Below are 22,504 nucleotides of genomic sequence, written 5' to 3'. Positions count from 1 at the left end.
CTGTCCTAGGGGTAACATCTCCCCCTCCCCCCCAGAAGAAATGCTGTGTGTCCCTCCCACCTTCCAGGAGAACAGAACAAATCAGAGCTACTTCAGCTGGAGGGAAGGATGGGGGTTCAACACCCACCCAGTCCAGCCTAGGGCATCTCTGCAGACCTGTAGGGCTCTGAACAAACTATTTCCTTCCACACCCCTGGTAGCTCTCAGCTCTGTTTCCATTCCCTTCTCTGCTCCTTCAATCCAATGACCTCTTCTCACTTTTCCACCCAACAAAGTCAGACGCATTCTTTCCAGATCCAGTTCAGGGGACACCTTCCTTGTGATACTTTGCCGTTCCAGCCTGAGATGAGCACTCCATTTTCCCTGGAGGTACCTTGGACTGCCTCCACTATTGTTCATTGTGCAACACTGTCTGTCTACAATCCTGCTTGCCCTACTAGATCTGACCACTGCGATGGCAGACGAGAGGAGGGTAGTGGTGGTGACGGTGGTGTGATATGAAGGATATCACAGATATGAAGGAGAGGGGTCCCAGATGATCAACAATGAGGTCTGGGTGTGTTCTTGCTGTGGGGCCAGTGCCCTGATCTGCATGAAAAGAAGCAAGGCGGTGGCTGGAAGAAGGGAAAGAACAATTGCTGTGGCTCTCCAGCCTGGCCAACAAGGATGGAGTCTAAGCCCTAAAAAGTCAGGTAAAATCAAAGAACTGCTTTCAAAACAGATTATGAAATGTGAGTTAAGGCAGAATACTGAAGACCTCATTCTCTTTTTTGAAATATTTCTCTATTGCTTTCATTAAGATCTAAGTTTCTAAAAGGCTTGTATTTTCTTTCAGTGTTGATGAATAAAATCCTACCTAAAATCTGAGCCAACAAACTTCTCAAGCAGCACTTGCTAGTGAAAAGAAACTAAAGAGGGAAGATGTTGGCACAGGTCCAAGACAGAGACAGAATTCCGACCTGCAAAACCAATCCAAAAATCCTGTTAGATAAAGATGGAGGCTGACTATACCCACAAGAATAGACAGCTCACAGCCACTGTGCTTCTAACCTTTTCAAAAAACAAGAGTCCTTGCAAGGCTGTCTGTAAGAGTCCCTTAGAAATATCTGGATATTCAGTTTAATGAAGAAAGTAACCATTAAAGGCAAACCATCTACAATTAATTGGCCATCAACTGGCAAACTAGATTCAGATTGGCCTCTGGAAGTCCTAAAGGTAATAAATAGCTAAATATTCCTTTGTTCTGCAGAAGAGCCTCAATACTCTACCTGATTCCTCTCACATTGGAAAATTAATCAGGGTGATAATTTTGGTAGATTCCTGTCACCTACAGCAATGCATATCCTGAGAAAAGATTGGGAGTGGGCCACAGAACACACTGGTGTCCAGTTCACCAACACCCAAACCAGCAAGGAGGCCAGATGCTTGGTGAACTGGGACTAGTGAGGGCGGGCCCTTCCTTGTTCCTGCCAAGAACACATGACCTGAATCTAGTCATGAGAAACACTGAATAGCTCCAGCTTGAAGATTCTTTAAAACTGTCAAGGAGGAAACATGACACCTAAAAGCAATGCATGTTCCTGTATGGCACCTTGGGACAGAAAGGAAAGAGAGGCCCACTGGGCAGTAGTGAAGGTTGGATGAGAACTATAGATTGAACAGCATCCTTGTGTCAGTGTTGATTTCCTGATCTGGTTACATGGTAGTTAAGCAGAGAATGACAATGCTTGGGGGAACTGAACCCTTCAAAATTTAGGGGTTGTGGGTCATCATGTCTACAGTTTGTTTTCAAAAAGTTTCAACAAAAGACTAGTGACAGTGAGTGTGTACACACCTACCTCCACCACCTCTGTCTTTATCATCACCTCCACCTGCACCACCGCCTTGACTTCCATCACCACCTCTGCCTCTATCACTACCACCGTCAGCAACACCAAAGCCTCCACCACCTCCACCAGTATTGCCACCTCCGCACGCCCACCACCACTACCACCAGTACCACTGCCACCACCTCCATCTCCATCATCACTTCTACCTCCATCGCCAATACCACCACCTCCACCTCCACTTCCACTACCTCTAATGGGACCACAGTATCTACTTTGGCTATTCAAAAAAGCTCGCCTTTATTCCTTGGTATTCAGGCGTGTTTCCCAAAAGAAAAGTGAATAGAGAAAGTTGGTTACTTTATTTGACTCCATATCAAATGAGTCACATTATTTTATATCTCCTCTTACTTCTCTCAATACCCACCACTTTTAACATTTAATGGTCTCTAAGCTTTTCTTTACTGAGCTGCTACAGTAATGAAGTAGTCAGTCAACCAACAAATATTTAACGGGCATAAAATCTGATATGCTTAGCATTACGGGAAACATAAAAGAAATGTTCCCGGTCTCTGCAGAGCTGAAGCCCATGATACAGTCAGGTACAAAACAAGCAATAAGAGTTGAGGGCACAGTGAGGAGATGTGCCAATGGTCTTGGGGCCAGCACCTGTAATGACACAGAGATATGTAAAAGTGAACAGAAAGATGCCCAAGTCACTAGAGCTCAGGATGGAAAGAACATCTGTGCACCCAGAACAAAAGGGGCTTCCAGTGCTCACTGCTGTTCCTTCTAGGCTTTCATACCAACTGGTGATGTGGGCAGTGCTAATCAAGTGGGAACGAGAAAGAGGAGAAGTGGCTGGTCCCCTCCCAACAAAGTAGGAGGCAGGATAACTAGGTGTTCAGTGTCCCTTCACATGTTCACCCTCTACCATTTTCTCACCTTGTAGCACCCAGCTACTTATTCACCAGTCAGGTACCCAATAATGCCAAGAAGAAAGCAAACTTGGTATATGTTCAAAGTCAAATAAATATTTAGTTATAAAACAGGGCTCCAGAATCTCTCAGTGTCCCACAGATCATAAAAGAGGTCTTGAGGGTAGAGGGAGAAGGAGAAAACATCTATCATTGATATCTCCATAGGCTATATATATTTTCTAGGGGCCTAATTGGAGACTCCTCTTCATCATGAGAAAAAAAGTACTTTTTTTCAAATGTGAAAAATCACTGATCATCAAAAACACCTTAGAACTACCTTATATTCAGGCAGCAGTGAAATGGGACTTATTAGCCCAGAAATGTACACAAATATAATACCCCAAATAATATCTTATTATCATATATTTTTCTTCTCATGAAAAAAAATCCTCTAAAGATTTTGAAATGTATCATTTTTGCCTAATAGTACTCAGTAATGACTGAAACTGTCTTTCATCCAAGGCTAAGGGAACATAGCCATAAACTATTAATTGGTTCACTGTTTCTCTTTATTGTGCATAAAACTTTTTGTAGTATTTGTCTGTTGGCAGACAGAGAAAATTAGCAGTCTAGATTTACACCCACAAGCAGGAAATAAATTGCTTAAGTCTGTATTCAAGATAGCTTTCCCCCACTGAATGAATCCTACTCAACTGGCTCCATTTTCCTGTTTTAGGGAGGATGTATAATCAAGAGAAGTTGTAAAATTTCAAGCAATCTGTTGAATTTTTAAATTATCACTTAAAATGTTTTGACTATACACTTAGAATCTGAGAGGGAGGAAAGGACGTAAAGAGTAAAGGCAGCCTGATCACCCTAAACAATAGGGGCGCCTGGGTGGCTCAGTCAGTTAAGCGTCCAACTCTAGATATCAGCTCAGGTCATGATCTCATGGTCCATGGGATTAAGCCCCCCATCGGGCCCTGCACCAACAGCTTGGAGCCTTCTTGGGATTCTCTTTCCCTCTCTCTCTGCCCCTCCCCAACTTGTATGTTCTTCCCAACCCTCCCCCAAATAAATAAACTTAAAAAAATGACAAATAGGCAATAACACCAGAGTGAAATGGAATAGCTAAGCATTTAAACATTAAATGAAGCTAAAAACAAATGGTCACTTTTCTTCTTCATATTGATTATCAATATATCACTCCATTATCTCCAGGGGAAAAAAAAAAGGAACTTGTGACATGGTTTTAGAGCATTGCACCCATTAAAGTGTTAAACAAAGGCGCAGGTCTTCCAGGCAAAACATGTGTTCATAACAGACTTGTCTAGTCCAGGCCTTGCCTAAGAAAATTTTACCAAGTCTCTCTGGGACACTGTCTCATGGAACTAGTGAGACTGGATGGATTCCAGTCTCCTCCAGTGAGCTAGGAAGTCAGTCATTTATGTTGTAGGGTTTACAAAACGAACTAGAATGCCCATCCCATTTAATCCCCACAGAGAAAGCTGAAACAATCACCTCTCCCCAGGAGTGAAATGGCATCAATCTGACACCCGGGACCCAAGCCAACCATCTCAGCTGGAACCTGAGGCTTCTCAGCCAGAAACTGGGACCTTGAATGCATAGCAACTGAACCTCTTGTTCCATTTGCTATGTTTTTTCCAAAAGCAATAAAAATTGTATTTTTTTTTCTTAGGCAAAGTTAAAAGTAAAATGCAAAGATAAAAATATAAATATTATTCTGTTGGTCATGCAAATTTGATCTTTGCCCATGACAGGAGATCATGCACTAAGCTTAAGTCTTTCTAGTTTAAGGTTTTCAAAGGAAGCCATACATCTAATAAAAAGTTTTACAACTTGAAAATACTGTATGACAAAGTTTTCAGTCTTTTTTGAACTAGAGATACCTACAGTGGCTAAACTATTTTCTAAAGGGGACAAGAATTATCTATTCCTGTGTAATTGAACATCATTTACCAAATAACTGTCCTTTAGACACTGTGGCTGAGGCTTTAAAATGTGGTTCTCTACAATTACATTACAGTCAACTGTGTTAGAGAATCAGATCTGAATCCCTTTCACCTCCCATGACACTCTCTTCTAATCTACTTAAGTGTACTTCCTTCTTTTAAAAAGACAGAATTTTAAAAGTGGAGAGGAAAAACATCCTTTTCATCTCCATGCCAAAGATGCTCTATGCCCGTATGTATTTTGGATATTATAATATTAATTGCCATAGCTTATGGTAGGCAGTGGGTGGGAGTAGCCAAGCTGTTAGGCTCTTTTTTTTTTTAATTTCTTTACTGTTTGGAAAATCAGTTTATTGCTTTCCTAAAAATGGAACATGATCATTGTAAAAATTTCTAAGAATCTAAAAATCTTCAAAGATTGCTATCCTATCACCCGTTATTGCAAAAACCTGAGAAGGAAAATGAACTCAGATTGTAAAAAAGTCTAATTGATTGCAGTACTGGTGACCCTTGAACACAGGTGTGAAATGATGGGTCTACTTCTACATGGAGTTTTTACAATACAGTACTATGAATATATTTTGTCTTCCTTATGATTTTCTTAATAACATCTTTTCTAGCTTAGCTTATTGTTAGAATAAAGTATATAATACATGGGACATACAGAATGCATGTTAATGGATTATGTATGTTATTGGTAAGGCTTCTGGTCAACAGTAGGGTATTATTAGTAGTTAAGTTTCTGGGGAGTGAAGTTATACGTGGATTCTCGACTGCATAGAGGGTTGATGCATCTAACCTCTGCAATTGTCCAGGGCCAACTGTAATTACATTTCATTAATATAAACTCATTACTGAGATGAAATACCAGTATACCAAAGTCCAGTCCACGACCTTCCAATGTACCCTCCAGAAGGCAAAAACCAGAAACACAGTCCTTGAAGCTGAATAAACTATTACACCAGAACACATGCTCCTCCCTGGAATGGACCTTCCGTAAACCTCAATTTACCTCTTTCTCTTAACCTCAATGTCAAATACCTTCCCTCGGGGGATACTAACACATTTCACTTTTGAGATAAAGTCAAATAGGAAAGATCATCAAAAAGAAAGAAATTAATTCTGCAGATGTTAACTGCACCTGGGTAGTGTTATTTTTCCTTGCTTGAACTGTGTACTCACTTGAGCCAGATCAACTCTTGCATCGAATAAGGCAGGGAATGAATGAATTATCAATAATTTTAAAACGTATTCATCATGATAAAGAGATAACTCTACTTGCCAACTTTTCCTTATAGCTGAAATAACCTATTTCTATTTCTGGGATACTGAAAGCAATATTACATGAAGTAAAGCTTTTTGTCTGTCACATTCTACAGATATTTTAACCTCTTCCACAACCACAGAGACTGATTCAGCAAGCAAACATATTTTATGACATGCCAAATTTATTAGTTATTGGACTATCCTTCAGTAATGACAATGTTTAATACCATAAAAAAGAACCTGATGAAATTCCAATTTCCATTTTTATATTCCAACAAGTAATTCAAATTTGCTTCTCAGTGTTTCACTTTTGAAAAGCAATTTGCTTTATTTTAAACTATAATTATGTTTCCGTCAGTCATTTTAATTGTTAGGTTTACTTAACAAAAATTTACTGTCTTTTTATTCCTTTTCTCAGTTATTGCTTTATGTCTTCTGATAGATCATGTTTCACCTTCTGATGTCTTGTGTGATAAAATGGTCAAGAACACTTTCAGGCAAAATCAAGTATAATTATTTTAATAAGAGCAATTATTAAAATAAAAAAATAGAGTATCCACATTTACTGAACTTTTGTTTTCATGAACTATAGATAAAAGATGCAGAAGTCTCATCCTCAAGAAAGGCAGGCCTTGTTACCACTGTTTGAAACAGGTATGGTTACTGGTACTTTTACAATTCAGAAACTGTCAGAGCTCAAAGGGAAGAAGTGAACACATCTGGTCTACTAAACATCGTAAATATCCATTCACTGGCCACTGAACCCTACAATACATAAATTTGAAATTTTCTTATTGCAAAGAAAATTCTATGTCCTTTATAGCACTGCAGTATCTCTTATGGAGTAAGACAATATAATAGCAAAGGACAGTGGGGGCTGACAGTGCCCGTGTGTTCCTCTAAAAACATGCATAAATGTACCACATACCCACAGGAAAACCTGTCATTTGGCCTGGAATATATATACACACATATATATGTGTGTACATATATATATACACAAATATACACACACAACACATATATGTATGTGTGTGTGTGTATATATATATATATATCCACTAATGTTAATCACTTAGAATAGAAAGCACCAGGATTAACTAAACCAGGATCTGTCCTAACAATATCAAAGTAACACTATTTTCTGGCACTTCCAGGAAGTTGGGTGTCTGGGGTTAATCAATACTCAGATCTCTACTTATGCCAACCTGTGGATTTGAAAATTCCTAAGACATTTACATTAAGAGTCCACTGAACTTAATTTAATTTTTATTGTAGAGTTCAGGAAGTATTTCTTTATCTTGGTCTTTGAATCAGAATCATTTATTATAAATGTTTCAAAAGGATACCAGTTAACAAAGCGTTCTGATTGGTAACCTGTTGGATAAACCAGTTTTCATTATTAAAAAAATGCTCACAACAAATAGGACTGTTGTGTTTTTTATGAAAATAAAAATAATGGAATCAAAATTTTCATATTTTTTGAAAAATAAAAAAAAATTAATGAACAGTCCACTTACAGTGAGTTCACAGAAATCGATGCTATCAAGGCTTTTGCTTCTGTGGAGTCTCCCTTTTATTCGTCTTAAAGAAGGTTTTCCTTGGCTGACGCTAGAAGTAGCACCATTCGGATTTTCAGAGGATGGCGTTACCCTGAAAGAAGAGGAAAAGTTTAATTTTTTTAGGTTTACAGGGAAACACATTTCTCGGGTATGAAATAAGTATTTACTTGAGGACAGCTTTGGAAACCTCAGGCTCCTTTTTTTCAACCAAGAAGCCGAGCTACCTCCCATCAAATATCCTTTCTAAGTATTTCTCAGCAGTTTGCTGGTTTAGAAATTTTTCTTGACAGGGTTCAAACGTTTCTACATTAAGATTTACTAAAAGTCAACGCTGTGACCATCAAAGAAGCAATTAAAGCCAGACTGAAGTTTCCTAGGTAACTGGGAGGTATCTGCTTCCTGCTGGGTATTTCTTTATATGGAGCGCTCAGCCCAGCGCCTGGCACGCCCAATGCAAGTCAGCTCTCCTTGTGTACAACCACAGACACCGTTCAGCATGCTTTTTTAATCAGGAAAATTACTTTAAAAATTTTAAACATTGACAGTCAACACTCAGTTCACCATGATTACAGAACAACGAAAATACAGATAAAAAGAAGTGGTAAATAATCTAAATTATCTACAGATGCACCTCAGCATACATGCTTGTATATGTATACACACACTCAAGACTGTCATGTGTTCAATCGTTTCTGTGCCACTTCTGCTGGCAGCCTTAGCAGGTGCCCTGGGAACCTGGGAGGAAACTGCTTAGTAGATTATCGTCTTAGAGATAACAAAGGTTTTAAGTAGTAAGACCGACTGGTAAGTATGGCTTATCAAAATCAGTTTCCTTATTTTATGGTCAGGTTTCCTGCTTGTATACATCCTATGTTCATATACTTTTCAACTTTCCTGACCTACTTAATATTTTGTATTTAAGATTTTGTTGTCTGAAAGAGATCAAATAGGCCTCTTGTTGCTTGACAAGAACACAGAGAATGAACTATCAGCAAAGTAAATTTGACTTATATAATAAGATGGGAGTAAATATCATAAAATAGAGTATTCTAGGTATGACTGCATTTAAAGTAAAAGTGCCATATCCCTATAGTTATGACATTTAAAGAGTATGAAAAGATACAAAAGTGAAAAGTAAAGCCTTCCTCTCCCCCCATCCCAAATCCCCATCTCTTTTTTTAACTGATTACTTATTTTGAGAGAGAGAGCACAAGTGTGCACACGCATGCATAAGAGGCTGGAGAAGAGGGGAAAGAATCCCAAGCAGGTTCCACGCTCAGTGCAGAGCCCGATTCAGGGCTCAATCTCACAGTGAGATCATGACCTGAGCCGAAATCAAGAATTACTTAACCAACTATTTCAGGGGTCAGACACTTAACCGACTGAGCCACCCAGGCACCCCTCCCCACCCCTTTTTCTAAGGACAATCACCATTAACAGTTCTTTGTATAACCTCCCAAATAAATGTTCTTGCTTATCCACATATGTGTTAATCTCCTTTCAAAACTTTTCAGCAAAGTGACCAAATTGTTCACATTGTCCTGCACCTTACTTTTTCACTTAATTTTCTTGAGGCTCTTCCCATAATAACCCAGCTCTATTTCATTTGTTTAATGGCTAAACAGTATTCCATTGTATAGGTGTATCACAATTTATTCAACCACTCCTCTACCAATGGGTATTTAATTTAGTTTCTAAATGTTTGCTATCAAATTATAAAGCAATGAACATATCTTACATCTTTGGGTGCAAACACAGTATTTACTTAGGAAAGACTCCTAGAAGTAAAATGCAGGGTCAGAGGTTTCTAGGTATTGCTAGGCACTGCTTTTCAAAATGGCTTTAGCAATTTACACTTCCATCAACAGTATACAAGAATGTTCCTATGGGGGCGTGGGGGGCAGTTGTCCTTAAATATAAGGGTGATTTAATAATTTTATTTTATTATTTTATAACTCAACTTCTCCATGTCCTTCATTATATTTGTCTTGCTGAATTGCTGCTTTCTGTAAAAAAAAAAAAAAAAAAGACCATTACACAGTCCCAACGTGAATATGGATCTGACAACTGACCTTTATACATTGGTTTTTCCTTTATATATTTCAAATCTGTTTCATTAGATGCCTTAATGTTTATAATTCATATCTTTTTAGGGATTTAACCTTTTATCATATTAAAAGTCTCTGTTTCTGGGTGCCTGGGTGGCTCAGTTGGTTGACCGTCTGACTTCGGCTCAGGTCATGATCTCGCGGTCTGTGAGTTCGAGCCCCGCATCAGGCTCTGTGCTGACAGCTCGGAGCCTGAAGCCTGTTTCAGATTCTGTGTCTCCCTCTCTTGCCGCCCCTCCCCCACTCATGCGCTCTCTCTCTCTCTCTCTCTCTCTCTCTCTCTCTCTCTCTCTCTCCCCGTCAAAAATAAACATTAAAAAAATTTTTTTTAAATCTGTTTCAATTAAAGATTTTACCTTAAATGCTATTTTGTCTAATAATTTCCCCATCTATATTTTTAAGTTTTTTTAAATGTTTATTTATTTTTGAGAGACGGGGGAGGGGGGAGAGAGAGAGAGAGAGAGAGAGAGAAGACGGAGTGTGAGTAGGGGAGGGCACAGAGAGAGGGAGACAAAGAATCTGAAGCAGGCTCCAGGCTCTGAGCTGTCAGCAGGACTCAAACTCACAGACTGTGAAATCATGACCTGAGCCAAAGTTGGACACTTAACCAACTGAGCCACCCAGGCAACCCCCACATCTACATTTTTATATTACCCTTTTCTTGGCTTATCTTTTTCTGTGCTCATATTTTCAACCTTGACAAGTATCTGCCTGTCTCTCCCCACCCCTCCTTCTTTAACTTATACTTTAACTTTTGTTAAAGCGTGTAGCTGGACTGTTTCCTTTCTTCTTTTTAGTGTTACTATTATTATTTTTTGAGAGTGAGAGAGCACAAGTAGAGGAGAGGTAGAGAGAGGGGACACAGGATCCAAAGCAGGCTCTGAGCCGATACAGGGCTCAAACTCATAGACTCTGAGATCATGACCTGAGCGGAAGTTAGATGCTCAACCAACTGAGCCACCCAGGGGTCTGTTTTCTTTTTTACTAAATCTAAGAATAAGTATCTTTTGAGAGAAACTGAATCCATTCAAATTTATTCATGTTTAGATTTATTCCTGCCATGTTCTTTTACAGTTTGTGGTGGTTTTTTATTTTGTTGTTGTTATTGCTATTGTTGAGAGACAGAATGTGAGTGAGAGAGAGGGGCAGAGGAAGAGGGAGAGAGAGAATCTTAAGAAGGCTCCATCCTACATGCGGCTCTATCTCACAACTGTGAGACCATGACCTGAGCTGAAATCAAGACACAATTTTGGTTTGTTGTTGTTGTTGTTCTGTTTGGTTTGGTTTAGTTTGGTTTTGTAGTTACTTATTTTGAGAGAAAGGGAAAGAGAGAGTGTGCAAGCAGGGGAGGGGCAGACAGAGAGGAAGAGAGAGAATTCCAAGCAGACTCCATGCTGTCAGCATAGAGCCCAACTCGGGACTGGATCTCATGAACCGTGAGATCATGACCTGAGCCAAAATCAAGAGGTGGCCATTTAACCAACTGAGCCACCCAGGAACCCCTGGTTTGTTTTTGTTTTTGTTTTTAATTTAAATGCTTTCTTCTTTCCTACTTTTCCTATTTCCATATTTTTCCTACCTTTTTAGTATGACTGAGTTTTCTTAGTCTCTACCCACCCCTAGACCTTCTCCCTTCCAATTAGTAATTTCAAAGTCCTACATCTTATTAGGGCAACTCTGACTCTAGCTAACTATACACACATATAATATTTACATATTTATATGCATGTAGATACATACATACATACATAAATATATATGTACATACATATATATTTAATCTGAAATATTTCTATCAACATCTAGGGTTCATTGGTATTCTCATCTCCTCTCACACAAGAAATGACATTTAACACACCTTCATTTCTCTTCTTTTACAGCACTATTACAACCCTACCAAAAGCCCTACCTTTTCTTGGAAATAGTTTCAAGGTCTCCTAACTTCCCTTTCACACTTTTGATCCCTTTGTTCTTTTGGGATTCTTTAGCTTACTCCTCCAGATTGCTAACTTGCTTTTCAATTTTGTCAATTCAGCCATTTTCTTTCACTTCAGTGAGTCAAGTTTAAATTTCTAAAGTGTCTAGTATGCTTTTTTTTTTTATTAATACAGTACTCTCTTGCATCTTTCTGAAAATAACCATGTTAATCCAAGGTTTTTCTATTTTCTCAGGGATTAGTTCTTTTGTTTGTTGAGTATGGTAATTCTGTTAATACTGGCTTCCTCCAACTGTTTGGTGATTTTTACTGCCCACTTATATTTGTATTCTAGAACATCTGTTTCCATACTGCAGCATTTACCATGGCCTACCTTTGGAAACTCTGGCAGGGAGACGGGACATGCTGCTGGGACATGCAACTTCTCTTCTGGGTCAAAGGATTCAGTAGCCATCTTGGGTACAGTCTCCCTGGACCAAGAGCCCACATTCACTGCTTTAGTAAGCAAGAAAGCCACACTGCTGCCCACAACTTATCACAAATTAGTGAGGCAAAGGGGTCAACCAACCTAGTGCATTGAATCTGATTAATTCCCCAAATGTCCTCTGCTTCTTCCATCCCTGAATGCTGCTTCAAGCTATCAACCTCTCTTTGTGCAAAAGTCCTATAGGCAGTGGTTCCTGCAAGGCTTTTCTCTTAGTAGATTCATCCGATCTACTAAGTACATTTCAGAGATTCCTCAAAAATGCTGGTCCACTGATGGTATTCGTTGTTGTTTGCTCAGATTGTTATTATTTTTCTTGTGGCTTTTTAAATTAATATATTTGTTATTTCACTGAATTGCCAATGAGAACACCTTTTAAGTCACCTCCCAGAATAAAATTCTGATGATGTCTCTTTCATTATTTTCAATACAAAAAAAAGTGGTATGCTGTACAGTTTTGTTCTCTTCTCTGCAGAGTAAAAGCTTCCATGAAAACAAAGAATTTCACTTAAGAAAAGAGGGCATATAGGAAAAAAAATAGTTGTACAACATTGTATAAGTCATAAATTTTCTTTGTCTCCTTTCTCCCACTTAACTTTGATAGCACTGATTATGTGGCATAATCATATTACAAGATATTAATATAAGCTTTTCTGGCAAAAGACATCTGTCACAAATTTTCCTCTCATTTGACTTAGAAAGACATCACTATTTACCTTTTTTCCAAATCTAAAACCTATGAGAAGAATTTACATATACCAAATTTATAAATGACAGCCAAGAAATTTATCAGACTTACCTCAATGTAATACTGAGGCCAGTGACAATGTAAAACAGAAAAAAAAAAAAAAACCATCCTAAATATAACTAGAAGGATGGCTTTTTCCCCTCCCTACCAGGATCATAATAAAAACATTTATTAAGGAGTAAAGCTGAATTGGGCATAGCAGGCGAACATCAGGCGAACAACCCACCCCACCCACAGACTTGGCAGAAGGAAGGTGCCTTGTCTACACATAGAACCAGGCTCCTACCCAGTAATTTCAGTAACTGTAAAGTTTTGACCAGGTCTTTGTGAAGCTAGGAGGTCAACTGTTAAAAAGCATATGATTCGGTAATGACCCCCTTTTCTTTGGTGGGAAAAAAAGAAAAGGAATAAACACAGTTCCAGGTAATAAATAGAATGGTGGGGTACCTGGGAGACTCTGTCGGTTAAGCATCTGACTTCGGCTCAAGTCATGATCTCACAGTTCATGGGTTTGAGCCTTGCATCAAGCTCTGCACTGAATGGTGCAGAGCCTGGAGTCTGCTTTGGATTCTGTCTCTCCCTCTCTCTCTGCCCCTCTCCTGCTCATGCTCTTCCCCACCCCCAAAATAAACAAACATTAAAAAAAAAGAAAAAACAATACAGACTGTTAATCATAGAGATAGCGAATATTTCAGTAGTAACTCATGTGGAAATACTTATTTAATCTGAGTGATACAGCGCAATTTAGTTTTATAGTTTCTCTACTTCTATGCAGCAACAGTTGTTATCTAGTCCATATGTGATATACAGTTTGACATCGCCTGAAGAAGGATGTTAACAAGAGGACTTATTTGTTAACATCAATGAAGATGACAGCATTTGTTTGGGAGGGTAAATAACAAATCATAGGTAAGCAGAAGGGGTCTTGAAGTTTAGGGAATTTAAGATGTCACTACTCCTTTGTTTTACTACAGTTTTTGACAATTAATATTTGTCCTGGAGCAGGGATATGTGTGTTCAAATCGTTTTCTGCTGGACATTCATAAGAATATAGAGGTATAGGGGCACCTGGGTGGCTCAGTCGGTTAAGCATCTGACTCTTGATCTCTGCTCAGGTCTTGATCTCAGGGTCGTGAGTTCAAGCCGCATGTTGGGCTCCTCACTGGGTGTGGAGCCTACTTAAAAAAAATAATAATAATACAGAGGTATATTACAACTCAGGTAAGAAGGGCTGTACTTGGATACAAAACGCCCACCAAGGACAGTTCTTCCTGATCTGGAGTATAAGGAGTATTCTTTAGTCCCAGGGCCCCATTCTCCTTCAACCTGATGGTGTGGTCTGAACTGAATAAATCAGACTTCGGAGGTCATTTCCTACATATTTAGGAGAATGGCCCTTGATGGTAGGGAAAATAAAGTTAGTAACTGAGATACAGGAATCTTATTTTCCCTTGAACTCTGGGGAAATCAGTATTTAGCTTCCAATGAAGTTTTTTCTTTTCCTAATTCCGAATTCCATTTAATCATCCCTAGGGGATTACTGGGAAGAAAATTTCTGCTTCTCTCCAATCCCTTCATATTTTCCCACCATGTTTTTGTGGGCATGGCTGGCATGCTTGAAAGGCAGAAGCCCAGGGTCCACCCTCTCACTTTGTTTATAACTCGGGAGCTTTGGCTCACAATCATTTTTGACCAAGGTTCACTTGGAACAAACAACTCCCAAGCTTATCTACCTCGCCCATCTCTAATTTCTAGTGGAAAATATCTCAATAATAACAAAATATTGAGCAAAAACCATCAAGATGGTAAAAACAAGGTAGTTACGCAAGAAGAAACTACCAACAAAGGTAACATCTAACAATTCTTCTACAAGGTATTAATTTTAATATATCACCAATTGACACCACAAACCATTTGAAGATTAACACTAATTGGTGATAGCAAAGTATATTCCCCCCAAACAAGGGTATAAGAACAGGTGCCTAAGTACAGCAGGGAAGTTGACTTTAGGATACTGAATCTTTGTGAAGGAAACTTAAGTAAAAGCTAGTAAAATCCTAATTTTTTGTCTGTAAGTATCAGACTTCAAAAACCTGAAGAGTTCACTTAAAAGGTTTATCTAAATGGCCCTTAGCTGTACTTGTAAATAATAATGTGCATAATTGGCTACAATTTGCTCACTAAAGAAACTAAGAAAGGGATGGATGTTAACTAGACTTACTGTACTGATCACTTGGCTATATATATAAATACTGAATTATTATGCTGTACTCCTGAAAGTAATACATTGTATGTCAATTATACCTCAATAAATTTTTAAAAAGTAAAAAAAAACAAAACACAGTGAGAAAGGACTTGGATACTAGAGACATTCCCACCTCATCAGGGGAACCTCTATGACTCATGAGGGGGCTATGTGCCACCCTGGGAGAAACAACATCCTATAGGGCACTTTTCAGTCATGTTGTACATGTTTTCAGTCATTCTTCATTTCTAGACTGTCATGTCCCTGCTCAAATGTGTTTTTAACCCTAACCACTGGTATAAGTAAGACCTTATTTGTGACTCTGGGCAGGTCAATGACCTCATCTGTAAAACTGTGAAAATACAGTACCTACCTCACAGGGGTGCTACAGGTTAATGAGAGGATGCTTGGAAATCACTTATGCTGGGCCCAGCAGGCACTAAGCTCAATGAATGGCAGTTCTTCTTATTTCCACAATCTGATTACTGGACAACTATTTGAATGAGTGAATTGAGGGCTGCCTGGGTGGCTCAGTCTGTTAAGTGTCTGAATTCGGCTCAGGTTATGATCTCAAGGTCTGTAAGTTTGAACCCCGTGTCGAGCTCTGTGCTGACAGTTCAGAACCCGGAGCCTGCTTCAGATTCTGTGTCTCCTTCTCTCTCTGCCCCTCCCCCACTCACACTCTGTCTCTCTTTCTCACAAAATTAAATAAACATTAAAAAAAATTTTAATGAGTGAGTGAATTGATGTCACATGGCCTTCAATAATTACTGAATCAAATAACCAGGAGAAATATATTTAGAAGCCTGAAGAAAATGAAATGATACTCTTTTTCCCCCACTAAGATCAATATAAATATTCCTAAGAGCACTTGATGCAAAAATCAAGACTGACAACAATATAATTATTGTGAAAATATTTTTCACATGGCACATAAAATAGACAGGAGTTAACAATTATTTTGGCTTCACACCCACTGGAGAGCAAGGAGCTGACCTTGGTACCTGTACTGGATTGAATGGTGCCCTTTCTCTCCACTCTTCCTAAAGCCAGGAACCTGTGAATGTGACCCCATTTAGAAAAAGGGTCCTTGCAGATGTAATTAAGTCAAAGGTCTCAGGATGAGATCATCCTGGATTATCCAGGTGGACCCTAAATCTAATGACAAATGCCCTTAGAAGAGACAGAAGAGGAGGAGACACAGACACACCAAGAAGACTATGTGAAGATGTAGAGATGGGAGTGATCTGGCCACAAGCAATGCCTGGAGCCCCCAGGAGCTGGAAGAGGCAAGGACTCTCGCCAAGAGCCTTCAAGGGAGCATAGCTCTGAAGACACCTTGATTTCAGACTTCTGGCCTCCAGAACGGAGGGAGAATAAATTTCTGCGGTTTTAAGCTAGTGAGTTAGTGGTAATGTTGTAGCAGCTCTAGGAAATACAGCGCCTTAGTGCTTTCATCACCAGCAGTTATAAGAAGAAACCCCCCAAAAGAAGCAAGCTGAGCAAACTCACACCCACCTCAGGCAGAGCTAACAGGCCTTAGTTCCGGGCTCCTAAACAGCAGTGATTCAGAACCAAACACTGCCAACAGTCCTACTTCCCAAATTTCTTGGAGAAGAGGGTTTTTGCAGATGCCACTAATGCAGGTCTGGCTGTTTTTCTGCTTTAGTGTCCATTTAAATTGTGTGTAAATATAATATTCCTTAATGGATTTGCAGAGTCAATGAGAAAGAAAGATATTGCACAAAAGGAAGCTGATGAGCACAAAAGGTCAAACTAGATAGAAGTGTGGGGCCAAAACACTGAAACATTCAGCCCTACCCTTTACTTACACTGGCATAGGCTTTGCAGGCATGCAGTTTTTCCACAGAGACTGCAAAAATTTAAACAGAGAGAACACAGATAGCATATAAGCTTTCAGAAGCACCTTCATATAAATTCTTATACATAGCACACCCAATGATCATAGTATGCCCTCACATCTTGTAAACAGCTATAAGCTATTGCATCCCAAGGTCTGACAACCATTCTGATGTCTGCTATTGGTTCCCACCCACCACTCAGGAGTCATAACCCATATCTACATATCTTCTTGCTACGTAAAGGTGCGTTCTGTCTCAATTATCCACGTGCAGTTGCTCTGCTACTAACAAAATGAAATGTTAATCTAGAAAATAAATTCCAGAAGACATAAGATAGATGGATCAGGCAGCACAATATTCTTCAACTTAAAAAAAACCCACAAAACTATATATGTATGTTATATTTAACAATACCATCCACTTGGGGCACTTGGGTGGCTCAGTCAGTTGACTGTCTGACTCTTGATTTCCACTCAGGTCATGATCTCACGGTTTGTGAGATCAAGCCCCGCATTGGGCTCTATGCTGACAGCACAGAGCCTGCTTGGGATTCTCTCTCTCCGTTTCTCTGCTCCTCCCCCATGTGTGCATGTGCACTCACTCTCCCTCTCTCTCTCTCTCTCTCAAAGTAAACATTAAAAAGTACCATCCACTCTAGAGTTTCTGTAGCATATACTCTTCACTTTGCCACTGCAGAAACTACATTAGTATTTGCAAACTCACTTAACATTGAGCAGAAATTCTGAAATGCTCATTTAAGATTGTGGAAAAGTTAAACAAAATCCCCCTGCCTTTTCCAGGCCATCTCTTAGTAAGATGGTTTTTAATGCTGGCCCCAGTTCACTGACAGCCTGAAATATGAATCTCCAGAGTACTAAACTATCTGAATTTTATTTTCTCGTGTCCTCTTTTCACAAAATGTATTGGGGAATATATGTTCAGAAGAGGCATTCCAGTGATGAAAAAGAATAAACCTAAGTTTCCAGATCTGGTGGCCAAATGATGCTAATATTCATGTCTAATAGCTCCTCCAATATTATTCCCACATCTTAATTTTTAAATTTAATATCAGAAAAATTTCCTTCCCAGTTATGCATTATTAAGAATTCATTCATTCAGGAGCTCCTGGGTGGCTCAGTCAGTTAAGTGTCCGACTTCGGCTCGGGTAATGATTTCATGGTTCATGGGCTCGAGTCCCACACCGGGCTCTGTGCTGACAGCTTGGAGCCTGGAGCCTGGAGCCTGCTTCAGATTCTGTGTCTCCCCCTCTCTCTGCCCCTTCCCCACTCATGCTCTGTCTCTCTCAAAAATAAATAAACATTTAAAAAAAAGGAATTCATCAGCAAAGTCACAGGATACAAATTTAATGTACAGAAATCAGTTGCATTCTTATACACTAATAATGAAGCAACAGAAAGACAAATAAAGAAATTGATCCCATTCACAACTGCACCAAGAATCATAAAATACCTAGGAATAAACCTAACCAAAGATGTAAAAGATCTGTATGCTGAAAACTATAGAAAGCTTATGAAGGAAATTGAAGAAGATACAAAGAAATGGAAAAACATTTGTGCTCATGGATTGGAAGAATAAATATTGTTAAAATGTCAATACTACCCAAAGCAATCTACACATTCAATGCAATCCCAATCAAAATTGCACCAGCATTCTTCTTGAAGCTACTAGAACAAGCAATCCTAAAATTTGTATGGAACCACAAAAGACCCTGAATAGCCAAAGTAATTTTGAAGAAGAAGACCAAAGCGGGAGGCATCACAATCCCAGACTTTAGCCTCTACTACAAAGCTGTCATCATCAAGACAGAATGGTATTGGCACAAAAACAGACACATAGACCAATGGAATAGAATAGAGACTCCAGAAGTGGACCCACAAAAGTATGGCCAACTAATCTTTGACAAAGCAGAAAAGAATATCCAACGGAAAAAAGACAGTCTCTTTAACAAATGGTTCTGGGAGAACTGGACAGCAATATGCAGAAGAATGAAACTAGACCACTTTCTCATACCATTCACAAAAATAAACTCAAAATGGATGAAGAACCTGAATGTGAGACAGGAAACCATCAAAACCCTAGAGGAGAAAGCAGGAAAAAAACCTCTCTGACCTCAGCCACAGCAATTTCTTACTTGACACATCTCCAAAGGCAAGGGAATTAAGAGCAGAAATGAACAATTGGGACCTCATGAAGAAAAAAAGCTTATGCACTGCAAAGGAAACAATCAACAAACTAAAAGGTAACCAACGGAATGGGAAAAGATATTTGCAAATGACATATTGGGCAAAGGGCTAGTATCCAAAATCTATAAAGAACTCACCAAACTCCACACCCAAAAAACAAATAATCCAGTGAAGAAATGGGCAGAAGACATGAATAGACACTTCTCTAAAGAAGACATCCAGATGGCCAACAGGCACATGAAAAGATGCTCAACATCAACACCTCATCAGGGAAATACAAATCCAAACCACACTGAGATATCACCTCATGCCAGTCAGAGTGGCTAAAATGAAATCAGGTAACTATAGATGCTGGAGAGGATGTGGAGAAATGGGAACCCTCTCGCACTGTTGGTGGAAATGCAAACTGGTGCAGCCACTCTGGAAAACAGTGTGGAGGTTCCTCAAAAAATTAAAAATAGATCTGCCCTATGACCCAGCAATAGCACTGCTAGGAATTTACCCAAGGGATACAGGAGTGCTGATGCATAGGGGCACTTGTACCCCAATGTTTATTATAGCAGCACTTTCAACAATAGCCAAATTATGGAAAGAGCCTAAATGTCCATCAACTGATGAATGGATAAAGAAATTGTGGTTTATATATACAATGGAATAATACTTGGCAATGAGAAAGAATGAAATATGGCCTTTTGTAGCAACATGGATGGAACCGGAGAGTGTTATGCTAAGTGAAATAAGTCATATAGAGAAAGACAAATACCATATGTTTTCACTCTTATGTGGATCCTGAGAAACTTAACAGAAGACCATGGAGGAAGGGAAGGGGGAAAAAAAAGTTAGAGAGGGAGGGAGCCAAACCATAAGAGACTCTTAAAAACTGAGAATAAACTGAGGGTTGATGGGGGTGGGAGGGAGGGGAAAGTGGATGATGGGCACTGAGGAGGGCACCTGTTGGGATGAGCACTGGGTGTTGCATGGAAACCAATTTGACAATAAATTTCATATTAAAAAAATTTTTTAAAGGAATTCATTTATTCAATATGTATCTTTTGAGGACCTATTTTGTACCAGAAACTAGTTAAAGGGAATTTAGTAATGAACTGAACAGACAAAAAGCCCTGCCCGCATGCAACTTAAATTCCAGTGAGGGGTGGGAGAGGTAAGAGGTATGAAAATTAAGTAAAATTTGAAGTGGATTAGATATTGGTAAGTGCTCAGGAGAAAAGCAGAGTGGGAGGGTAAGACCATTAGTGCTGACTTCTGTTTTCTTCCCGTATACCATCAATCTGAAAAGCCATCTTCAAATGTTACCGCTTCTTGCTTCAATAGAGACACAGTCTTCATATATTTGCTAAAATATTTTTCCATGCTTCCACGGACTTTTCCTTTTTTTGTTTTCCTTTTCCTTTCCTTTCCTTTTCAGCAGCTCCACACCCATCACGGGGCTTGAACTCAAGACTGTGAGATCAAGAGTCACATACTCTACCGACTAAGCCAGCCTTTCCATGGACATTTCTTAATCACTGCTAACTTTTACCAGCCAGCCTAGTCTTCTATGTGCTGTCACTTGCTGTGCATCAAATTAAAATACCTTTTGCAGAATAAATCTCTCTTTTTTTTTTAAACACATGGGAGTGGAGGAAGACACTAGTATTCGGTAAGCACACATTATTCATCCAGGCATAGTGGCAGTGGCAGACACTCTGTATTCAGTATCTCAGTTGATCCGGGTATGACCCCATGAGGTAGACAGCATCATTCACACGGTACACACCAAGAAACAGATACTCCAGTGACTTGTTTAAGGTCACACAATAAATGGCACAGCTGAAATTTGAACTTCGCTGCCCATGCATTTTTGTCTTACCTCCAAAATTTTCCGTTACTGGGATTCTTTTCTTTTTTTTTTTTTTTTTTTTTTAACTTTTTCTTGGTTGTTCAATCTTTCTATTCCTTGGATCACTCTTTCATTTCGTCTTAGATAGCAGAAACTACTTTTCTCAAATGCCTAAAAGTAGCCTCACTTCCTTTTCTCTATAACCTTGAAATTAAATTCAAATTGAAGTGAGTAAATCTCTATGGACCACAAATTTTAAAATTAAAATAGCCACTTGAACACCAAAATTTCTGGCATAGTTTTTCCATAGTCCCCCATCCCTTTTCTGGACTATTTCTTTCGTGCCAGAACCTTACACTTCAGTCTCTAGGCAATGGAATGCTAGGGCAGCACACGGGGATTCCATATACCACATTTTAACGCTAATAAAATGCAATACAATCCGATAGATAATCAACTGTGTAAACCAGATCTGGAAAACCCCCAAACATTTTTCTTTTAAGGGCGATCTTTTCCCGTTACCCCAATAACAGTTTCCAGGTCAGAGGAACTGGAACGCGTGCAGATAAAACGTAGTCCCCGATAATGCAATTATAATCTCGCAACTTACTCCCCTTACGGTGGGAGCGGCTCGCCCTTCACTCTGTACCCACAGCAGATGGATTTTGAGAAATAACAGAAAACGCAAACAGAGCTAATAAATTGCTGGCTGCCTCCAAGGGAGCCTGGCTGGAAATTCTGAGCCAGAAGTGGCGGGGATGGGGCTGAAAGGACAGTCCCGGGCGGGAGACCGGTGCCCGGGTGCCCGTGAGCCTCCGGGTCCCCGCCCCTCCCTCCCCGCAGCGCGCCGCTCTACGTGTCACGGAGCACAGCCGAGGGTCGCGGCGGCACGAGCTCGCGTGGACCTGGGACGCGGCGGCGCTCGCGCCCCACGGGCTCCGAAATGGCTGCTGCGCTCCCCGCTCTCGGCGCCCGTCGGGCCCGGCCGCCGGCGGCCTCGCTGCCCGCCCGCCCCGGCCCCGACCCGCGACCGCCGCGCCCGCCGCGCCCTCACCACAGCTTTCTCTTGAGCGGCAGGAGGCTGCCGCGGTTGGAGGGGGTGACGCCGATGGCCATCTGCAGCACCGTCAGGTATTTCTGGTACTTCATCTTGTCCCCGCTCCGCTCGCGGGCAGGGCCCCGCCGCCGCCGCCGGCGCCGCAGACACAGCCCCTCCAAGCGCCGCATAGATCAGCTCTGGGCCATCCGCCGCCGCCACAGCTCCCGCCGCTCCCGCCGCCGCGGCCGTGCGCGCCCGGCTCCCGCTCCCGCTCCCGCTCCCGCTGCCGCCGCCGCCGCCGCCGCTGCCTCCTCTGCCGCTACGGCCGCGCGTGGCCGGGGCTCCCGCTCCCGCCGCCGCCGTCGCCGTGCGTGGCCCGCCGCTCCCGCCGCCGCGGCCGCCGCCGCCGTGCGTGGCCCGCCGCCTCCCGCACCGCCCCCTCCGCCCCCTCCGCCCCCTCCGCCCCTCCGCCCGGCCAGCGCAGTCCCCGC

The 22,504-nt window shown here is 40.6% G+C and overlaps 1 protein-coding gene across 11 annotated transcripts in view; it reads right to left on the bottom strand.

Moving 5' to 3' along the window:
* TJP1 (tight junction protein 1) overlaps positions 1–22,213 on the bottom strand; it is a 244,372-nt gene extending 222,159 nt beyond the window's left edge. For all 11 annotated transcript variants that reach the window (XM_042988226.1, XM_042988227.1, XM_042988229.1 and 8 more), the window contains exons 1-2: positions 22,029–22,213; positions 7,506–7,638 (exon numbers count right to left, since the gene is read on the bottom strand). In XM_042988226.1, the coding sequence (XP_042844160.1) occupies positions 7,506–7,638; positions 22,029–22,201 (306 nt within the window). In that variant the 5' untranslated portion in view covers positions 22,202–22,213. The remainder of the gene's footprint in view (positions 1–7,505; positions 7,639–22,028) is intronic.
* Between the last annotated feature and the right edge of the window lie 291 nt (positions 22,214–22,504).

The sequence above is a fragment of the Panthera tigris genome, chromosome B3 (genome assembly GCF_018350195.1).
Source record: "Panthera tigris isolate Pti1 chromosome B3, P.tigris_Pti1_mat1.1, whole genome shotgun sequence".
In the NCBI taxonomy this organism is placed as follows: Eukaryota; Metazoa; Chordata; class Mammalia; order Carnivora; family Felidae; genus Panthera; species Panthera tigris.
The sequence above is the reverse complement of the archived record's forward strand: the minus strand, read 5'-3'. Positions and strand labels throughout refer to the sequence as shown.